Source organism: Punica granatum, chromosome 4, assembly GCF_007655135.1.
Source record: "Punica granatum isolate Tunisia-2019 chromosome 4, ASM765513v2, whole genome shotgun sequence".
NCBI classification, from domain to species: domain Eukaryota; kingdom Viridiplantae; phylum Streptophyta; class Magnoliopsida; order Myrtales; family Lythraceae; genus Punica; species Punica granatum.
The window spans coordinates 33,359,374-33,378,619 of NC_045130.1; the positions used below are offsets into that span (position 1 = coordinate 33,359,374).

General features: G+C 37.9%; 3 protein-coding genes across 5 annotated transcripts; 1 reads left to right on the forward strand and 2 right to left on the reverse strand.

The window, feature by feature from the left end:
• Positions 1–5,452: 5,452 nt before the first annotated feature.
• On the reverse strand, positions 5,453–7,706 carry LOC116202716 (protein PHYTOCHROME KINASE SUBSTRATE 4-like). The gene has a single exon (XM_031534326.1). The coding sequence runs from the start codon at positions 7,320–7,322 to the stop codon at positions 5,754–5,756; it is 1,569 nt and encodes a 522-aa protein (XP_031390186.1). The 5' UTR covers positions 7,323–7,706; the 3' UTR covers positions 5,453–5,753.
• Positions 7,707–10,644: 2,938 nt separating this feature from the next.
• LOC116206023 lies at positions 10,645–12,339 on the forward strand. The gene is made up of 3 exons (XM_031538751.1): positions 10,645–11,178; positions 11,491–11,638; positions 11,801–12,339. The coding sequence occupies exons 1-3, from the start codon at positions 10,705–10,707 to the stop codon at positions 12,019–12,021; spliced, it is 843 nt and encodes a 280-aa protein (XP_031394611.1). The 5' UTR covers positions 10,645–10,704; the 3' UTR covers positions 12,022–12,339.
• Positions 12,323–18,264, reverse strand: LOC116206022. 3 transcript variants are annotated; one of them, XM_031538750.1, is made up of 15 exons: positions 17,445–17,912; positions 17,273–17,368; positions 16,676–16,941; positions 16,355–16,397; positions 16,145–16,171; positions 15,949–16,041; positions 15,534–15,730; positions 15,124–15,292; positions 14,902–15,018; positions 14,418–14,537; positions 13,979–13,999; positions 13,615–13,673; positions 13,401–13,491; positions 13,208–13,310; positions 12,323–12,610 (listed from the first exon to the last, which is right to left on the reverse strand). In XM_031538750.1, exons 3-14 carry the CDS (start codon positions 16,909–16,911, stop codon positions 13,230–13,232), a joined length of 1,254 nt encoding a protein of 417 aa, XP_031394610.1. In that variant the 5' UTR covers positions 16,912–16,941; positions 17,273–17,368; positions 17,445–17,912; the 3' UTR covers positions 12,323–12,610; positions 13,208–13,229. The 3 variants fall into 3 exon arrangements, with proteins under 3 accessions (XP_031394610.1, XP_031394608.1, XP_031394609.1); XM_031538748.1 differs by lacking the exons at positions 17,273–17,368; positions 17,445–17,912 and adding an exon at positions 17,923–18,264; XM_031538749.1 differs by having other exon boundaries at positions 17,273–17,912.
• Between the last annotated feature and the right edge of the window lie 982 nt (positions 18,265–19,246).

The window sequence follows — 19,246 nt, forward strand, 5'->3', positions numbered from 1 at the left end:
TGCACTTTGCCCCCTGACCTATGAGGTGAAATTAGGTTTGCCCCCCGACCTATGTGACTCCCAGATTAAATTTTGGTCATAATTCCTGTCAAAAGAAGGCACATGTTGATCACATGTCAATTTAATGGGGGCAAAATTATCACAGGGAATAATTAATTAAAAATTGGATTTTTGCAAAATTAGGCTATTTTGATCGTTCGTCTTCCCCGATGTCTACAGCTCTTCCCCGACCGCAAGCACCACTGTGAATCTAATTGAATCCGGCAACCCTCAGCCTTCTCTGCTCGTCTACCGCAGTTCATCATTCTCTAACCGTCGTCCGCCTTCTCTACTCGTCCGTCATCTAGCCCTCTTCATCTGGTGATTTTTCGATTCCTTGCTATTGAGTGCCATTGATTTTCCATTGCTGCATCTGATGTTCTAATTGGTTCAATTTAGTGTGTGGGTGTTCTGGGCAGCTCAAAATAATCATTATCCCTCATCGTCTATGTGCAGTTTGCTGGTTTTCTGGAATTTCCACACGCCTACTCTGTGTTTGTGTTGTTTTGCAAACATCGGGAAAGACGAACGATCAAAATAGCCTAATTTTGCAAAAATTAAATTTTTAATTAATTATTCCCTGTGACAATTTTGCCCCCATTAAATTGACATTTGATTAGCATGTGCCTTCTTTTGGTCGGAATTCTGATCGGAATTTAATCCGGGAGTCACATTGCTTATTTTTGGATTAGGTGAGAGGGCACTCTGCTAAAATTCATAGGTTGGGGGGCAAACCTAATTTCACCTTATAGGTCGGGAGGCAAAGTGCATTTAACTCTATATATATATATAATATTTTTAATAAGTAATTTATCGTCTTAATAAAATTTTTACTTCAAATCGTCACAAATTGAGATAGTTTTTATCGTGACGTTGGAAATGTTCTAATTCTTTTTCTTTTTTTTTGTAAAATGCAAGGTTACTTTAACTTATCGACAATCCTTACTTGAGCTGGTCGCGAGATGCGTTAAATAAATTTTGAACACTACTTACAATTAATGGGATTCTCAATGATGATTTTGAAGTTGATTCAAATAAGGATTTTTTCCGACTAAACTTTTATTTAATTCTACATTTGTATCCTTTTCATATTCATTCCATATACTATTAAGATAGATATTGATCTTTCCTCCCATATTCATGTATTCTTTTTGAGATAAGATTACTATTTGTACTTAGAAAATATTACAATAATTATAATATTTTGTATTTATAGATTTATTGTATTATTATAACATAGAGCATCTTTTCAACAATATACTGTACCCCATATATTTTTTGTTTTTTATACTAAATAAAAGAATCCTCATAATATTTGAGTATATCCTATACTGACATTACGAGACAAAAAGGTAATGGAATCAAATGAAATATATTGCAATAAGGACAAGCTATAACGGTAACACATAAAAAAAAATAAGATACTTAATGTAGACGAATTAGCTAGAATTATATGTTAATACATATCGTGGCAATTCTATGTGTAATAAAATAGCTATAAATTAACATTTTATTTTTTATAAAATTAATTACATCTCAAACATATATATTCTCTCCTTTTTATCTAGATTGTTGATACATAAATCGAACTTCGATATTACATATACCGAGTACATCTGGTTAAGAATATTTAGAGCATCATCTCCTATTTAGAAGCAACATCTCGTGCTCTCCCTTCCCTCAGCTTCCTTATCATCATTGAGAAGTGTGTCTTTCTTTGATGAGATTTCTCCGTGGGGTTACTTCTTTTCTTCTCTGGAGACCTTCTCGTTGGCGAGGTCTCTGCCTTTCTTCAATTGGCCGTATGTATATGTTATATGATATGATACAACTCTTCATTCCTCCGATCGATATGTGACATATGCCCTTGAAATCAATCTAATCATCGTAGGTATTATTTAATCACTATTTTTAATATTGCATATAAAATTTCCTATAATCTAATTAAACTTCTCATTTTTTCCTCCACATCTATATGTTTATTAAACTAAGGCAATTTTGAATTTAATGTGTTATATCAATTTTAACATAAGCCACACTTATTAATTTGTTAATATTTTATGTTTGTCAATATTATTAATATCATTAATTGCACTTCTATCGTATGAAATATTATTGATTGAATTTTTTTTGAAGACCCGCTTCAATGCGCGGGCCCCTATCCTAGTATATATAGAGTTAAATGCACTTTGCCTCCCGACCTATAAGGTGAAATTAGGTTTGCCCCCCAACCTATGAATTTTGGCAGAGTGCCCCCTCACCTAATCCAAAAATAAGCAATGTGACTCCCGGATTAAATTCCGATCAGAATTCCAACCAAAAGAAGGCACATGCTAATCACATGTCAATTTAATGGGGGCAAAATTGTCACAGGGAATAATTAATTAAAAATTGAATTTTTGCAAAATTAGGCTATTTTGATCGTTCGTTTTTCCCGATGTCTGCAAAACAACACAAACACAGAGTAGGCGTGTGGAAATTCCAGAAAACCAGCAAACTGCACATAGACGATGAGGGATAATGATTATTTTGAGCTGCCCAGAACACCCACACACTAAATTGAACCAATTAGAACATCAGATGCAGCAATGGAAAATCAATGGCACTCAATAGCAAGGAATCGAAAAATCACCAGATGAAGAGGGCTAGATGACGGACGAGTAGAGAAGGCGGACGACGGTTAGAGAATGATGAACTGCGGTAGACGAGCAGAGAAGGCTGACGGTTACCGGATTCAATTAGATTCACAGTGGTGCTTGCGGTCGGGGAAGAGCTGTAGACATCGGGGAAGACGAACGATCAAAATAGCCTAATTTTGCAAAAATTCAATTTTTAATTAATTATTCCCTGTGATAATTTTGCCCCCATTAAATTGACATGTGATCAACATGTGCCTTCTTTTGACCGGAATTATGACCAAAATTTAATCCGGGAGTCACATTGCTTATTTTTAGATTAGATGAAGGGGCACTCTGCCAAAATTCATAGGTCGGGGGGCAAACCTAATTTTACCTCATAAGTCAGGGGCCAAAGTGCATTTAACTCATATATATATATATATATATATATATGAGTCTTACATGATATTATAAACTAATATAAAACAATCAAAATGAAAAAAGCAAAAAAGCAAAAAAATCGATAGTTTGACACATGACCGTTACAAACAAGAGATTTAGTTTATTAACTAGTGAAATGGCCCCGCACTTTGTTGCGGGTCCATTTTGTGTTTTTATTATTTTTAAAAATAAAATAATAATAATTTCATTATTAGAAGAATTGATAAATTAAAATTTATATATTATTGTATATTCTAATTCTCCTAAATCATGAAAAGGAATGATGTTAAACTATCAAACCAGACATCTAGTTTTAAATTGCTATTTAGCAAAATTGATGTATAATTTTTAAATTGCAGACAAATTTCTATTTTTAAAAGAATTTTTTGACAATGTGAGACTTGTTGAGTATTAAGTAAAATTAAGATTTTTAGCTACGTTGTTTTTAACCAAAATAATACGATGGATGTTCATGCTCCATTAGATAATATGTTTGTTTCATCTAAATTAAATATATAATGTCAAATAAGTATTAGAAATTTTAAAAATAAATTATATAATTGCATTTAACTTCAAATAAAAAAATTAATTTATAATCACGTTTTTTGAAATAGATAAATCAATTATTGTCACAAATGGTGAAAATATGAGATTGACAAAGAAAATAAGGCATAAATTGTAATTAGTTAAGGAAATTGATTAATTATAATGAATTAAATACAATAAAACAAAATAGGAAAGAGGAGGGTGATAAATAGAGATAAAAAGAAACATGGAAAGGAGGAGAAGAATCGAACTTGGGAAAATTAGGGAAAAGAGACATCTTCCTACCATTCCAGCACGTAAATGGCAAGTAATTTCATTTGTCCTCAGAACTTTTATTCCTAAAATGAGAGAATTAAAAAAAGTAAAAATTTCATAGTTTGACCTGTGTCATGGTAAACAAGTATTACTAGATGTCATCTCACGCTATGCTGTGGATCGAAAAAATTTCTTTCGATAATAAAATTATAAATACTTATACTAATTTATATAAATATCAATTTTCCATTGAAAATGGTAATTGTCGTAAAAATTATGATTTCTCAATTTTTAATAAATCCATGAACTTCATTTAAAAATATATTATCGAGTAAGTCAGTTTTTTTCTCATGATTTACAATAGTTTAGCTTATAAGTCTATTTATTAAATTATCTCCTTCAATCCATTTTCATCATTCCTTTTATGCATTGTTATATTTCAATATATTTATCTATTTATGTCTAGCAAAAAATTTGCTCTACACTCATATGTCTTACCTAATATATAATTTTTGTGTCGTATATATGATACGTACGAAAGAAGTTGTATTGTTATTAGAATATTAGGTGTATTTATATATTGGATGTGTTGGGAAAAATTTAAGACTGTAACAGTAGCTTATATGTATATAACAAACAAGAATGAATATAACATAATACTAATGAGAATATAATGAGCTTATAATCAATGTCTTTCTCTTTTTATTTTTGGTGGTCAATATCTTTCGCTTATTTATTAATAAAAGAAATGGGACATAGTATTTTTGAAATTGTTAGATAATGAAAAGTATATTAGAAAGAAGAAATAAAGTAACTGAAATGAGAGTTGAGAAAATAAGGAACAATTGCAAAATGGTTAACGCTTGGCATATTCATAGCGCACAGATTAGATTTGTTATTGCTCTCTGTTGATATGCTCCAAAGCCCCTCAAGTATGAAGACCACCTGTCCTTTTACTCGAAAAGCCGCAGAACGACGTGGGCTTAGAGTTCTCTGCTTTCTCTTTCAAGCAAAACTAAGGGGGAAAAAATTACTATAGGTTCCAAATCGAGAACTCAAAACCTGTAATATAATACAGGTTCTGAGTAGAGTCCAATTCTAAAGTTTAGGAGGATAAGGTTTGGATGCAAATTCTCAAAACCGGTAGTGCATAATGTAGGGCATGGGTACCTTAAAAAATATAGGGTATTAGACTCGCACACCCCTAGATATAGATATTAGAACTCTCCTTCAGCTTAATACATAAATATAGATAGATGGATATTGATATAGATTTTTTTAATTATTTAAAAAAATTTAATTTGTTCTATTTAATATTATATAATTTTTATTAGGTTAAGATATTTTCGTCTTTTGATCTGATTTTAAATTTTATAATTCCCTCCTACCAAATAGATAGAATTTCATTCTTATTTCAATTTGATTCCCTCTTGATTTAATTCGCTATTAATTCGATTCCCCTATCAATTACGTACCAATGAACTTTATATGATTTGGATTATTCCTCATGTCTAAGCAAACAAACCAAATAAAAAGGGGTTGCAACCCATGTGAAAAAAAGAAACACTAAATAATAATACAACGCTTATGTGCTCATGAGTGGGCCCCCAATGGACATAACATAATACAAACAAATCACACGATGAGAATTCGAAATCACCATATCATACTTACTACCCGTCAAAATAGGAATAATAAAATCATCAAAATCAAATAAATGAAAAATTACACGCGAGGGCTAATTATTAATTGTCCGAGAATTAAATGTGGCGGCTCGATAGAATTGAACTTTGTGTCGGGAGAATCTGAGACAGTCGAGTCGAGTGGTCACTCGCGGCTGGCGGCTTGCTCACATTACCGGCTTGTAATAACTCCCCTGCCTGCCCGGGCCGCCACATGGCCCTTGTCGGTCGTGTACTTCACCGGGTTTGGGCCCACGCTCACCGCCTTCTCACACCGGCAGCTCGTCAGCAACCCGCCTCCGCCTCCCCTCCGCTTCCCTCCGCCTCCGCCAACGCCGCCTCCACTCCTCTCGAGCTCCTTGTGCTGCCGAAGCTGTATCCTGGTGAACTCCTCAACGTCGGACGCACTAACAGAGTAGTTGGTGACGCTCGCATGGTCAAAGGCCGTCCCTTCCGCCGTATTCACGCTCCACGTGATGCTGGCTTCACTCGGCTCGTATCCGCATTCCGTGGTGGTATCGTAGACTGCCGCCGCAGTGGGCCCATCCAGACAGCCATAGATTCCTCCACTGGCAGCAGTGGAGAACCTTGGCCTTGCCTCGTCGAGCGAGTCCCTCGGCCGAGCATACACAGCCGGATATGAGGTCGAGTTCGATTGCATGGAGAAGCTCTCAATCTCAAACAAGTCCGAGCTCGCATCGCTCATGATGTCATTGTCGACTGATACAGAGTTGATCCGCCGACGAGGGCTCACCGGGAAAGATATAGCATCCCTCGACTTCCTCCGAATGTCGGGTGGGGTGCCGGATGGCTGGAAGACTTCAAGCGAGTCCCGAGGTGGATCTTCGGTGAGTGGAAGGGGTAGAGAAGCAATGACAGCAGAGGCAGTTTTAGGTGGGAAGTCATGGATGAGTAGCTTCCTATTGAAAGGCAACGAAGAAGATGAAGTGGAGGGATTCAGCACAGGAAAAGTGAATCCTTCATTGGAGAATCTGGTATGAGCATCTAGGACAATATTCTGCATATTCTCCACAAAAAGTTCGGGTTTCGAAGTTACTTTCCCAGTTGAATTATCGAGCTTAATCTTGGAAATTGCAGCTTCCCCCAGTTTGGGACTGCAGTTGTTCCGACTCGCCGGGGATCTCGACTCTGATGAGGTTTTCTGCACTTGAACTGACTTCTTGCTGGAGCACGGGCACTCCCGGAGGAAAAGCAGCCACCTAGGAGAACTGCACCTGGACCCACTCTTCCGGTCCGATGCAGGATTCCTTAGTGACACCGGGATCGCCCCGGGTGGGTTTGACAGCAGCCCTGTGTGGCTGTTCCAGCTTGCCTCAGATGAGGCTGTGGGAGTCGCACAAGAGCGGTACAACCGGGTCCGATAGCTTCTGCTGAACCCATCGACTGACGAATCCGTGGAGAACCTCGGAACTGGCTGGGAGATCTTCTTGGTTGCACAGGGAATCGGGTCGATGCTGGTCTCAGTAAAGTACTTCCGGGCATCGAAGATGCTAAGCTCCAAGTCACCAGGGGCTGCTGCTGCCACCACTGCCCTGTTTTCGCCACATCCATCATCGTCATCATTGGTCGGTCTGAGGTAGGCTGAGAAGGAAAAATCCGTCGCCATTAGGCTGCTCAGTTTCTTTTGCCTGAATGAGGAAGAGTGAAAAGGGAAAGCGGGCCGATTTGTTCGCGGCTGAGGGAAGGTGCTACCCAGGTTGCTGCTGACAGAGGATCTCATGATCAGAAATGGATCAAGCAGGTGAAGTTTTTAATTCTTATTGCTCAGTTGCTTCTGCAGAAGAACTCAGTGGCAATCAATAAGTAGAGTTGGAGGGTTGCAGAAGTGGCCAAAACACCAATCATGGAGGAGTAGCCATTTATTCTCTTCATGCAGTTGCCATTAATTGCCATTTATGAACTGCAGACTGTTCTGTTGTGTTTGAGAATTACTGCTGCTTGATTGGAAAGACATTCTCTTTGTTGAGAAAATGGGTGAAATGGAGGAGGGAGCTTCTATGCCGTACCCGGGTACCAGAGGTTTACGTCCTCCATCACCATTGTACGGGGCATGCCTTTGCTTAGAGATGAAGTAGGCTTTACTAATGGGAGGGCTAAGGTACTGTGCCTAGTCGGGAGAGTCGGGATGGTCGGATATTCCTAAAGGAGGAAAGGATTTGATTATTTTGATGATGTGGGAGGGATGGTATATTCGAGAATATAACATAGAACATTGAAAAGGTTCAAAGTTTTCGGGGATCATATGTACCCTTATGTTATTCAACTTAGTAACTTGTTGACTAAGAAAACTAAAAAAAGGTTCAACCAGCTTGCACCGACTGACACAGTTGATTTACTCAATTAGATTGGAACTGCAGGGCTTGCATTGATGTAAGCAGTGAAGTGAATGAAGAAAAATTGGGCTTTAATGAATCGAAAGACAGTAAACAACTTGTTAATCTATTCGGTAACATGGTTTTTGCATGTTATCGCAATTCGTTTATCCCGTTGGCAATAGGAGTTTCTGAGAAACTACTTCGACTTGTTATACTGGTGTCGTCCCCAACAACCTCAGAGATTTCTTCCCTGCTAGTAGCACACTAGACACCGTGTTCATGGGCTTTCCCGCATGGCTGATGATAGGTGAACCTCTCATCCATAGAGGTCAGAGGACCGAATCGTGATTTTTCTTTTTTGAATCGGTGTTCGATCATGATATGTACGATATCAGGTCGAGAGATCTCAACAGTTGCAAGTTCTATGCCAAGGACAAAATCTTTTAGAAAGAGATGGTGGGTGGATGGCATTGGCTGCCCCAGTTCTTCGGTGTAAATTTGCCCTCACAAGGATGGGGGTCTTAACAATTATAGGGTTCTAAAGAGATTTAAAAAAAAAATAATTTGGAACCCATTTTCTTTGTTCTTTTCTAATTTATTTCTTAGTTTTAATTTTATTTCCGAAATTGAGAAATTAAAATAGACCCAATTCTAATACATGAAATTCTCTCATTATTTGGAAGCAATGAACAATGCAGAGTTCAATCCGGTTCAATTGGCTTCTATTATTACATAACCATAATTAATACTTTGTATCGATACAAGGAAATAGAGGTGAGGGCATATGAAGGGAAGTTAGTATAAAGTTTTAAACCGATAAAATTACTTCATTTGGGTTTGACCATATCATCTCAAATATCCGAAAATTAAGTACTTGCAATTATTTTTTCCTCTTGAGAATCATTTATGTCAAACAAACAGTGCTTATACACATATGAAAATCGGAACTAAGAATATCCAAATGCATCCAAATTATTTCTAATTAAGTGTGCTTCACCTAATGCTAACATATATAGTATACTAATCCGGTGTTGCACGGATTTATTTTATTTTATTTTATTTATATATCAGTTATTCCCAATTTTTAAAGATAATTTTAGTTCTTAAAAGTAATGAGTTTTTTCAGTAACAATTTTAAATTATTAGACTAATTTTGAATAATTTAGTGACAATTTTGCTATTAATTCTCCTATTTTGAGTGTATTGCATATTTATTTAATTTATGGGGATTCATTACATATATATATATATATTAAGTATATAAACTTATTTTCAATGGGAAAATGAATATAAACTTAATCTTGTAAACTTTCTGAGAATAATATTTTCTATATCTTTACTTTCATTTACCAATCTTTTAATTTTTATGAGAAACAAATTTCGCAGAATTAGTGTCTATGATACTTTAATTTGAAAATCATGTGTATAGATAACTAGCTGTTTTATTTAATGCGCATTGCATATTTATTAACAATTAATATAATAAAAATATATATAAATATTTCCTTTAGACAATATTAATGTTGTTTTACACTTTTTTCCTGAAATAGTGTTATTTGAAATTCTTATTTTCACATTAAATTTTATTTTATTATGCTAATAACTTTATATAATTTGTGAATTGTAATAATTCTTTTTCGGTGATTTAACGGAGCAAGTTGTAATAATTTAAATTCACTCAATTCATTATTTTCGAGTAAAATATATTCTGATGGCTATTTTCGGTATATGCTTATAACATTTATTATTTTTAAAAATAATTTTAAAGTATAATTGTTGCGCTAGCATTAATTCGATACAATTTATAAATTTTTCAACAGGTTGCACACGTACAACAATATTCAATTGAAATGAATGAAAAAAAAAATGGCTAGAAAGGGAAGGCTCCACCAAATTGTCTTGGCATAATAATTTTTATTCTATTTTATCTTATTTTGGTCTTGATTCGATTTTGCCTTCTATGTAAAAGTCATAGAATCGGTGCTCTGAATTTGATGACTGATACGATTGAGTCCGACATGACCTTACCTTGCAACTCTAATCGGACAAACGACACCAATAGTTGTTCTATCAACCTTTTCATAGCAGACAAGAGTATTATTAAGCAATCGGCACGGTATGATTAATTAAGGGCCCAAGGTCATCGTGTCATGGTAGGAAACAATATCGGAACTACAACGAAGATTGTGAGATTAGGCAAGATCGACAGTGATCCACTGATCCTGGTACATGCCAATCACTTCGACAATGAAAGATCCGATTCCAGATCGAATGATGTGCCGGGAGATCACAACTCGGTGCCTAATTAATCTCATGGTGTCCATGGCTGATATGGTCGATGATATGATTGAGTTCGAGATGGTTGAATCTGGTGAAACCATGCATCTCATTATATAGAAGTTCTATGAAATTTTCTTGTTATAAAGCATATCGACTTTGACGCTTCACCTCCTATGCAAAAAGATCTACATGCGAAAAGCACGCCGGCGCATAATAAATGTTTCCATGGCTTGCAATGGTAAGACGGAATAAGAAACGGAATGCAATCCCGGAACCATGTTCGGCGTGTTATTCGGTGCTCAATCATATCACATGACCCAGTTAGATGATATTGCAAGATATCGAGCATCGAGTCATGGTTTAATGGAAGGGAGTTTGTCTTATGCTGAGACTCATCCTCCACCACAATAAATCGTCACGGCCATCCCAAAAACCAGATGGGAAATTTCCAATTTTCGAGAAATAATTCTTCTTTCTCTCAATCAATAATCAATCATTCATCGAGCAATGGCTGCTCTTCTGAAGCTCACCCGACTTTCATCATTCAATCCCCATGGGACCTCCTCCCCCACCTCCATGATCTCACATGCATCCTCATCATCATCTTCTTCCACCCTCCTCTCCACCCAACTTCACTTCCACCACCCATCTTCCTTCCCCTCTTCTCCTCCGAATTCATTCGCTTCCAGGACGAGTACGAGTGCCAATCCGGCCCTATCACTACGTTGTCCGAATCAAGGCCCATTTCGAGTTTCCTACCGGTTCTCCTATGAAAAGGACGGTGGTGGTGATGATAACGACGGAGATGGATGGCCGGGGGATGAAAGTTTCAATGGGGCCGTGGCGCTCTTCAATGAGATGGAGTACTACAAGTGCCATGACTTCCTGGAAGCTTTGTGGAACGGAGCCGAAGAGCCCCGGAGAACTCTGTTTCACGGAATCCTTCAATGCGCAGTTGGGTTCCATCACCTCTTCAACCAGGTCTGTTCGGGTTCGGTTCTAATCCAATGGCCATGCAATTCTTGGTATAGATGAATGAAAAGGTCATGTAATGGAACATTTCCTAGCGCATGATAGGACCATTCTAAACAAGCTCTACCATCCCATTTCCTTAGTGTTCCCACATCTGGCCATAGTTCCTAAGTCGATGTTTGGTAAGATTGAATAGAGGCATCCAGCATGGAACATCTCCGTTGTATCAAACCATACACGACCAGTTTTCAACTTCGACAGAGCTTTGGATGTTTGTTATAATTGTTCTTTTTTTCCTATTAATAACTCCTACATGGTCAGAATCATAAAGGGGCTATGATGGAGTTGGGAGAAGGACTATGTAAGCTGAGGAAGATGAATTTCGAGTCCGGACCATTTTATCAGTTCGAGCAAGAGATATCCGCAGCTCTGGACTTCATTTATCAGACCCAGATTGAGCTCGCAGCGTGTAAGTTACTATGATGGATTATCCTCTATGCTGACCAGTCTCAACAATTCCCGTGACCGAACAAATTTTCAACCCAACAGATTGACACTTAAAAGTTAACTCTCTTTAGTAACCGGACTACTGGACGAAAGTAAACCTTTTGTACCCCTTGGGTTTTGGCAGGTGCGGAAGACCTCTGTTTAGCCATGGACAGATCGGAGAGATCCTACCAACTACTAGGAGGCTACGCCGCTGGGCAATCTCTGTATCAGTTAGAGCAGGACCCAAGAGAAGATATTGCCTACATTGTGTTCTCACCGGAGAGGACTATTAGCAACGGCGAGCTTCTCAGGGTTAAGCTTCCAACCCTAAGTGCTAGTGAAGAGCACCTATGTAGCATTTGACAAGCCGTGACATTACAAAGGTCACAGAGTTCTGAATTCTGAGTTCTCGTGCTTTGCCCATGGTCTCGAACCAAAGCTAAAGGAGGAGCTAGATACTTCAAGACATGTGCCTTACAATTTACCCGTCATGTAAAAGCTAAAGATTATGCTTCCTTAAAAGTGCAAAACCTAAGAGATGCAGGGGACTGATGGATGGTTTAGTGGCAACCTATTGCAGGATGATGCGGATAATTTGAGGAGTGTATACTAATGGAAGAGGAAGGATAGTGCTCTTATAGACCTTTATTAAAGAGAGATCAAAGTTCGGAAGTTTCTCTATATCGAAAAATATTAATAGTCAGACATACTATTTCGAAAGATATGAACTAAGGTCCTCTCATCGCGGGGGGAAAAAACTGTTCTTTCATCTAGATGAGCACAAATCTGAATAAATTAAACACGAGCTTAGATCTAGCTAAACATTTATGAAACCTCAATGTTATGGCTAGTATTGATGTGGTTAACCCATAAGAAACCAAAGTACCTCCTAGCTTATTGAAAGTCAGTTCCTCAATCGTGTCTGAACCCTTTCTCCTTTGCCAAGGATTCCCTGCAACATCGGATGATAAAATTAGTCACTTCTCCAAACATCTATATATAACGGATTTCCTTAAAGCAACAGAAAACTTACTATAACTAATTGGCTTCAAATCAATAATGCCTATACAGTCAATGTTTCTTTCTTTCTCGTGAAAACCGTCGACAATATTTTCAGCCAAACGAAATTGTTCTGTGAAGCAATTCAATTCATTATCATTTGCCATGATTTGGCTTTATGTCGAACTCAATCCATGTTAACGGAATTAGACTTTCTTTTTACATCAAAAAGAAATTCATGGTTGTTTCGTAGTTCTAACTAACAATGGTCACCCCTATCACCTATTAGCACCAAACTAATGAAGAGTCCGGAAATATTCACAGATATAGAGTCGGATGTTCAAAAGTGCTTATTGTTTCATAAGGTATCGGCACTTTAGCTCGATAAGCTTCGACTTCAGGATTTCACTATCCCATGAAATGAAGGGAATACTAGAAACATCTAGGACCAACTACTCTCCATCACATGAATAACATAAATACCATATGTATGAGTGAGTTCATTCAGGGGTCTGTACAGAGTGAGAGAAAAGGGGGAGTTAAGGCATACCAATTATTTTCATCTTCATTTTCTAAACTGCATTTGTTTCTTCGTGCTTGTCTTTAACATCACAAGGTCTCCACACCTGGAAGTAAATGAACTGGGCCAGTATCTACATGACGTTATTAAGGATCATGCTCATACAATACTGCTGTCTAATCATTTTGCTTCATTAAATAATAAGTGGAAGTTAAAAGGATACAAAAAAGTCAAGAAGCACGCATCCTCCTGCATCGACCAACCATGGCAAGTTTGGTTTGATTTTTGACCACTCTACACTGCTCACAAGTATGCTGCACAGAAATAAATATGCTTTCTTAACAACATGAATAGAAATTAAACTCTGTATGCTTGTAATGAGAAAGAAAGGGATTTCTTAGAATGTGTATAACCAAAGCAAGATATTTCAGATTTACCTTGCAACATATGTAGCATTTCCAACCAAAGCAAATACAAACATCAAGGGATTGAGGCCCTGTTATATGATCAAAGAAATTGAATTTAAATAAATAATAAAGAGATTAACGAAAAGAAAAATGTGAGCAAGCACTAAATTGAGCGAAGAGTCCCCTGCCACTTGGGTGTATCTAGCATAATAAAAACGAACTATACACGAAGTCTGTCATAATTTTCAACCAAGTTTCGAGGAAGGGGAATGGGGAGGGACTTCTGCATGTGTAGGTAATAAGAGAGAAGACAGAAAGGAGGAGTTTTAAAAGGAATCAAGATGGATAATGGCAATTTAATTCTCAATTATGATCTCACAGCATTGAAACTAACCTCAACATTTCCTCTTCGTATCTGCAAAAGCACATAAAAGACCAAAATATCAGGCTCCACTGTATAGTATATCCGATAATTTAATAAAAAATGACGAAAATACTTGGCGCTAGTCAGCCTTGGAAAAGCTAATAGTTACCTCTAGCTAGATGTAAAACTATGCTACGGTCACAATGCATTAATCAGAATAAAGATAAGCACAATCATTTGGGTCACCTAGAAAAGAATATATTCGGCCCATATGCATTTAGGAAGAAAAACAGTAACTTGAATTGAAATTGACACCCAGAACACTATCCAGGTGAAAGTTTATGCAGCTGTAATGAAAATCAATCAACATATACAGTCCAATGTTTGTAGTTGGGCATGAAAACTTCCATATGCGACCAGTGGGATCATTTCTTAGTCCACATATTTATTAGCCGAAAGGAGGTCTCACATTTAAGCAAATCTGAGGAAGCCTTCCCCCCATGTAGATAGCAGCCATTGCCCAACCAAGGAAAGTCCCTATCTCAGCATTGCCAATAGAACCAATTCCTTCAAACAGTCCACCATTGATCTAAGTTCAAGAAAACGTAAATTAGGAGGGCCATGTGCATGAAATCTCCATGTTCATCTCTTACATGTTTTTCATGCTCTTTTTTCCTTTTTGCTGATAAAGGTGCTCATCGATTTTCAAATTTGATTCAGCATGGTGACTTGATGTCTACGCAGAAAAAGAGACTGAACTAGGTTTTGGGGTAGAAAGAAGAAGCAGGATGAAGACCGGAAATTATATTTTGTCAAATGACGTAAGACCAAAGATTAGCTATTATGGGAAAGTTTGCATTCCAACTGATACAACGGCATTCACACCAGTACTGGTGTGAAATATTTTCTATGTCTAACCGGTAAAATGATGCATAGGAAACAGAAAGTGTTACCTGCAAAAGCTTCCTTCCTACTTGCATCACAGTTCCACTAGGTTTTCCGTATGTCTCCTTGACTCTATCTTTCGTAGATAGAAGATTGAAGGAGCCAATAAACATCACCAAGGAGACCTGATTAAATAAATACCCCATGACTTTCAGCTAGTTATGGAAGGTTGGCAGTTCAAGAGGAGACGATCAAGACCTCGTACACATCGCTCTTACTAGAAACCTCACCAGGCATAGCATGTTCTTGGTCTTAGGAGCAGGTGCAGACTGTGGGTTGGATCCAGAAAGCAATGGTTCCTCTACTGCAGTGACTGTATGGAAGCTTGATGGACCCATCCGTTGAGTAAAAAAGGATCCAGTGGGTGGAGTGTGACTGCTTGATAGAGACCTCGCTGAACTGAAAATTTGCAAATGGATCGGTACAGTATGATCACGATAAAAGAAATACATGCATGCTCGACTTTGTTTTCTAGTTCGCAGGCTAAGGAACCCAAACAGAGATACACAAGAGAAATTGCATCCTTTAAACTCCTTTTTTCCTGATACAAATTTGCTTATATGTATTTATAGATAACGCAAATGGTATTATCAATGGATAATGCAAATGGTAACAATATTTAGAAGGAATATTCTCTTACACGTAATATAGCCCTCTACCAGGGGAAGCATTTGCAGGAAGTGCAGGTAGCGGAATTGGAGAAGTCAGATTCTGTCCTCCATCTGAGGCATCAGATCCATTCCTCCATCTACCTGCTACTTTCTCTGTCTTCACTCTCCCGTTACTTATCCTTAATCTGTCCGTTTCTACTGACTCGGTCACATTAGGCTTCAGGCCCTGTTTTGAACAATAGACAAAATATAGTGTTAATATATATAAGAAAAATCGAAAGGACATTATGCAATTCATAAGAAAAAATATCTTACAGTGAGATCTGGCCTACGCAAATTTGGATCATTAAGAGAAATATATATTTGCCCTATGTAACAGCACAAATAGATTTTGCTGGACTGGCACCAAAGTCATAGGATAAATATGAATATGGAATTACAGACCTTGTACTCTTGCCTTCTCTGTTTCAATCGAGGATAAATGTGACCATAATACACGGCTTGTCCAGCAAGAATCATTGTAGTAAACGTATAAAGCTGCATGAACATGACAGTAAGAGGCGTAGTCTATGCATTAGGAAAGCTTAGAAGGGTAAATCATATGATTCCATAAATTGATACAAGGCTGTTGTTCTCATACCAATGCCATGTAATATTGTGTTGGAAGCTGCAAAACAGGGGAGGAAAAAGTTCCTGTTAGCTTCTACCAACATGGTCGGCCATCAGCAATTCAGCGAGGAAAGATAAGCTCCTGAGAGATGACTATCCCCAGAGAGAACCTTTCCCAGGAATAAACTGCCCTGATGAATAAAAGATCAACCACTTTGAAAGTAAAGAACTAACTACTCACGGTTGCTGGTTCCAGCATGCAGCCAAAGAGGTTGAAAAGATCTCTGCATAAGAGAAAGTATGAAGTGAGCTATTCTAACCATGTTGAAAATCAACACTGAACATATGGGCAAAAAGAAATAAAGGAATATACAGACTTAGATTTCAACTTCAGCATTGTCAAATAGTTACGGAATGACGACAATAATCCTTGGATCAGTTGCCGCATCTGATTCATGGTGCAACCATGGTTTTGGCATTATAAGTACCAAGAAAATGCAGTAAACATCTAAGAAACCATCCTGAATATTTTCAGATCATAATTACTAAAACAAGACATTACCCGATTATCCATGTTAGCAAGAAACCAATGGAAAGACCCTCAGTAGACTTCTGCCTGTAATTGGTGATAATCTGGGGTACCTCTGCTACTCCCCAACTGATTACACTAACCAAACCCAAAAACAAGGAGACTCCATCTTTTGCATTGCAGAGGCAATATTTCATGTTCTTCCTTGCCCACTGTGAGCAGTGCTGGTTCGCGGGACAAACCGGCATATTGCTATTGAAGGATCCCATTAATTCTGGGACAAAGTTGATTCTATCAACCTGAAAGTGACACAGGGCAAAGACAGGTATAAGTAAGAGGAATCAATGTTAAGAAGAGGCTAGAAAAGACTGGTTTATCATTGCCAAATCGGCATGCTATGGTAATGTGCTTCGAAATGGATGAAGTAAAGATACCATAAGCATCTCAATATACTGAGGACCACTGACAGAACAGAGCAGTTCTACAAAGGCATCAAAATATTATCTTGTTGGTGTACGAAAGTAAACAGAATCTAACCAAAGCCGACCAACTCCGAATACAAAAGCACGTTAAACTCAAACTGAACCATAAAGCGAATGAAACTGAGAAAAACCGAGATGGTAGACGAACCAAATGAATAATCGCCAACGGAATTGGCCAAATGAGTTAATGGAGAAGGGAGGCCTTGGAGGAAGTTTTGTCAGAGTAAGATAAGCTGATTTCCTTCTGCTGAGAGAGGAAGATAAGCGGAACGCTAATGAAGGAAAGACGTGAGCTAAAGAACGGCGTCGTAAGGACGTACTGGTACGCAAAGCAGAGCCAGCCTTCACTGATCAATCAGTATGAACAGGACGAACGTGTTTGGTTTTTGTATTACCAATCAGATGCTACAAAATCTGCAGTGACAGTGAGCGAGCAGTGGCAGCATCCGAGGGCAAATATATATATATATATATATATAATGTTAAAAAAGTGAGCTCCACCGGAATCTGCAGAGGAGAAGACAACAGTTGTCGTCGGAAAGGCCAATCGCGATATTCATCCAATCACTGATGGAAACAAATGGAGTCGGCGAAACCGACGACAAAGTAGCACGAGAAGACGTCAGGGAACGCAACGAATCGTAGACTGCTCAATCGATGAAACACAGCACGCAGAATACGGTCAAGTAGTTGCCAATGAAGCCGTTCTGTTCATGTTCCAGCAGACGGAAAGCGACGAGGAGGAAGAGGAGAGAAGATCAACGAGTGAATGAACACAGTGACACAGACTTCCTTTACCTATCACTTGCGCCCAGCGGGGATGAGGAGAATGAGCTAGGGGACAAGGGGGTGGAAGGGGACGTTCTCTCCTCTCCTCTACTCTGTCGTCGTTTCAGCGGAAGTTGACCGGAGGAGGAGGAGGAAATGTGGATGAGGATGGCGGCGAGCTCGTCACAGTTGGCGAGTCGCGGTCGTTGCGTGGTGGAGGCTTGACGATGAGCGAGCGTGAGAGGAGATTCTAGAGAGAGAGAGAGAGAGAGGGCTAAGGTGGCTCGGCTCGGCTCGGCTCTGCGCCGTCGTCTTCTTCTTCCACGTGAACAGTGGAAACCCGGCGCATCTATTGATCGGTCTGGCGGCTCCCCTGCTTTGTGGTTTCTACTGTATGCTTACGTTAACAGTACCGTACATGCAATGGTATACATATATATAGTATGAAATATAGTTTTTGTAGAGGTCGAACATTTAAAAAAAAATATATTATTAACCCTTCAAATAGATTAAAGATTCAAAACTATTTCGTTAGGAAATATTTATTTGAAATAAAAATAATAATAAATTGAAACTTAATAAACAATTGTTATGCAAATATTGATATTATGTCCCAAATTTCAAGGGCTAGATGCCTAGATCTCTTAACATATATCATATAAGACTTTTTAAAAGAAATCAAAGATACAAATCGATCAATTCTTTTCACCCCCCAAATTAGATTGATCACAATTACGATGGTGCTTTATATATACAGTTATAATGGATCGGTAAATCCAGGAATAAATTTCGCAAAATATTATATGTGTAGTAATATCGCATGCATCTTAAGATTATACCTCTCTATATATATATATATACACTAACCATATAAAACTGGTCTGTTGGGACCGGGTGGCGAGTAAGGAAAGGTTCCTTACTCGCCACAGGTTTCCTCTTCTTCTTTTTTTCCTTTCCCTTTGCTGTTTTGCCATGCGTCGGATAAACATGGAATTATGAGATTGACATACTAAGAGGTAAATCTTTCATTTCGTGAATATTCAATTCTTGAATTCAAGATATTGTGAGGGAAAAATGTGCCGAACCACCTAAATTGATTCACGTTGGTTTGAGTCACTTTGCACCCCTTGGTATTTAAAGTTCAACAGACCCCGATTAATTTTTAAGGACACTATATATCTTTCGAGAAAATTACATGTATTATATGAAATCAATTGGGATAAATTACTTAAATTTTAAGTAAATTATATGGATTTCAAACAATTTTTACTTGCATTGAGCCATCATATTTTATAATTGCACCATAAAAATTTCCTATTTCAGTATTCCCATCAACAACGCTACTTCAATCCAA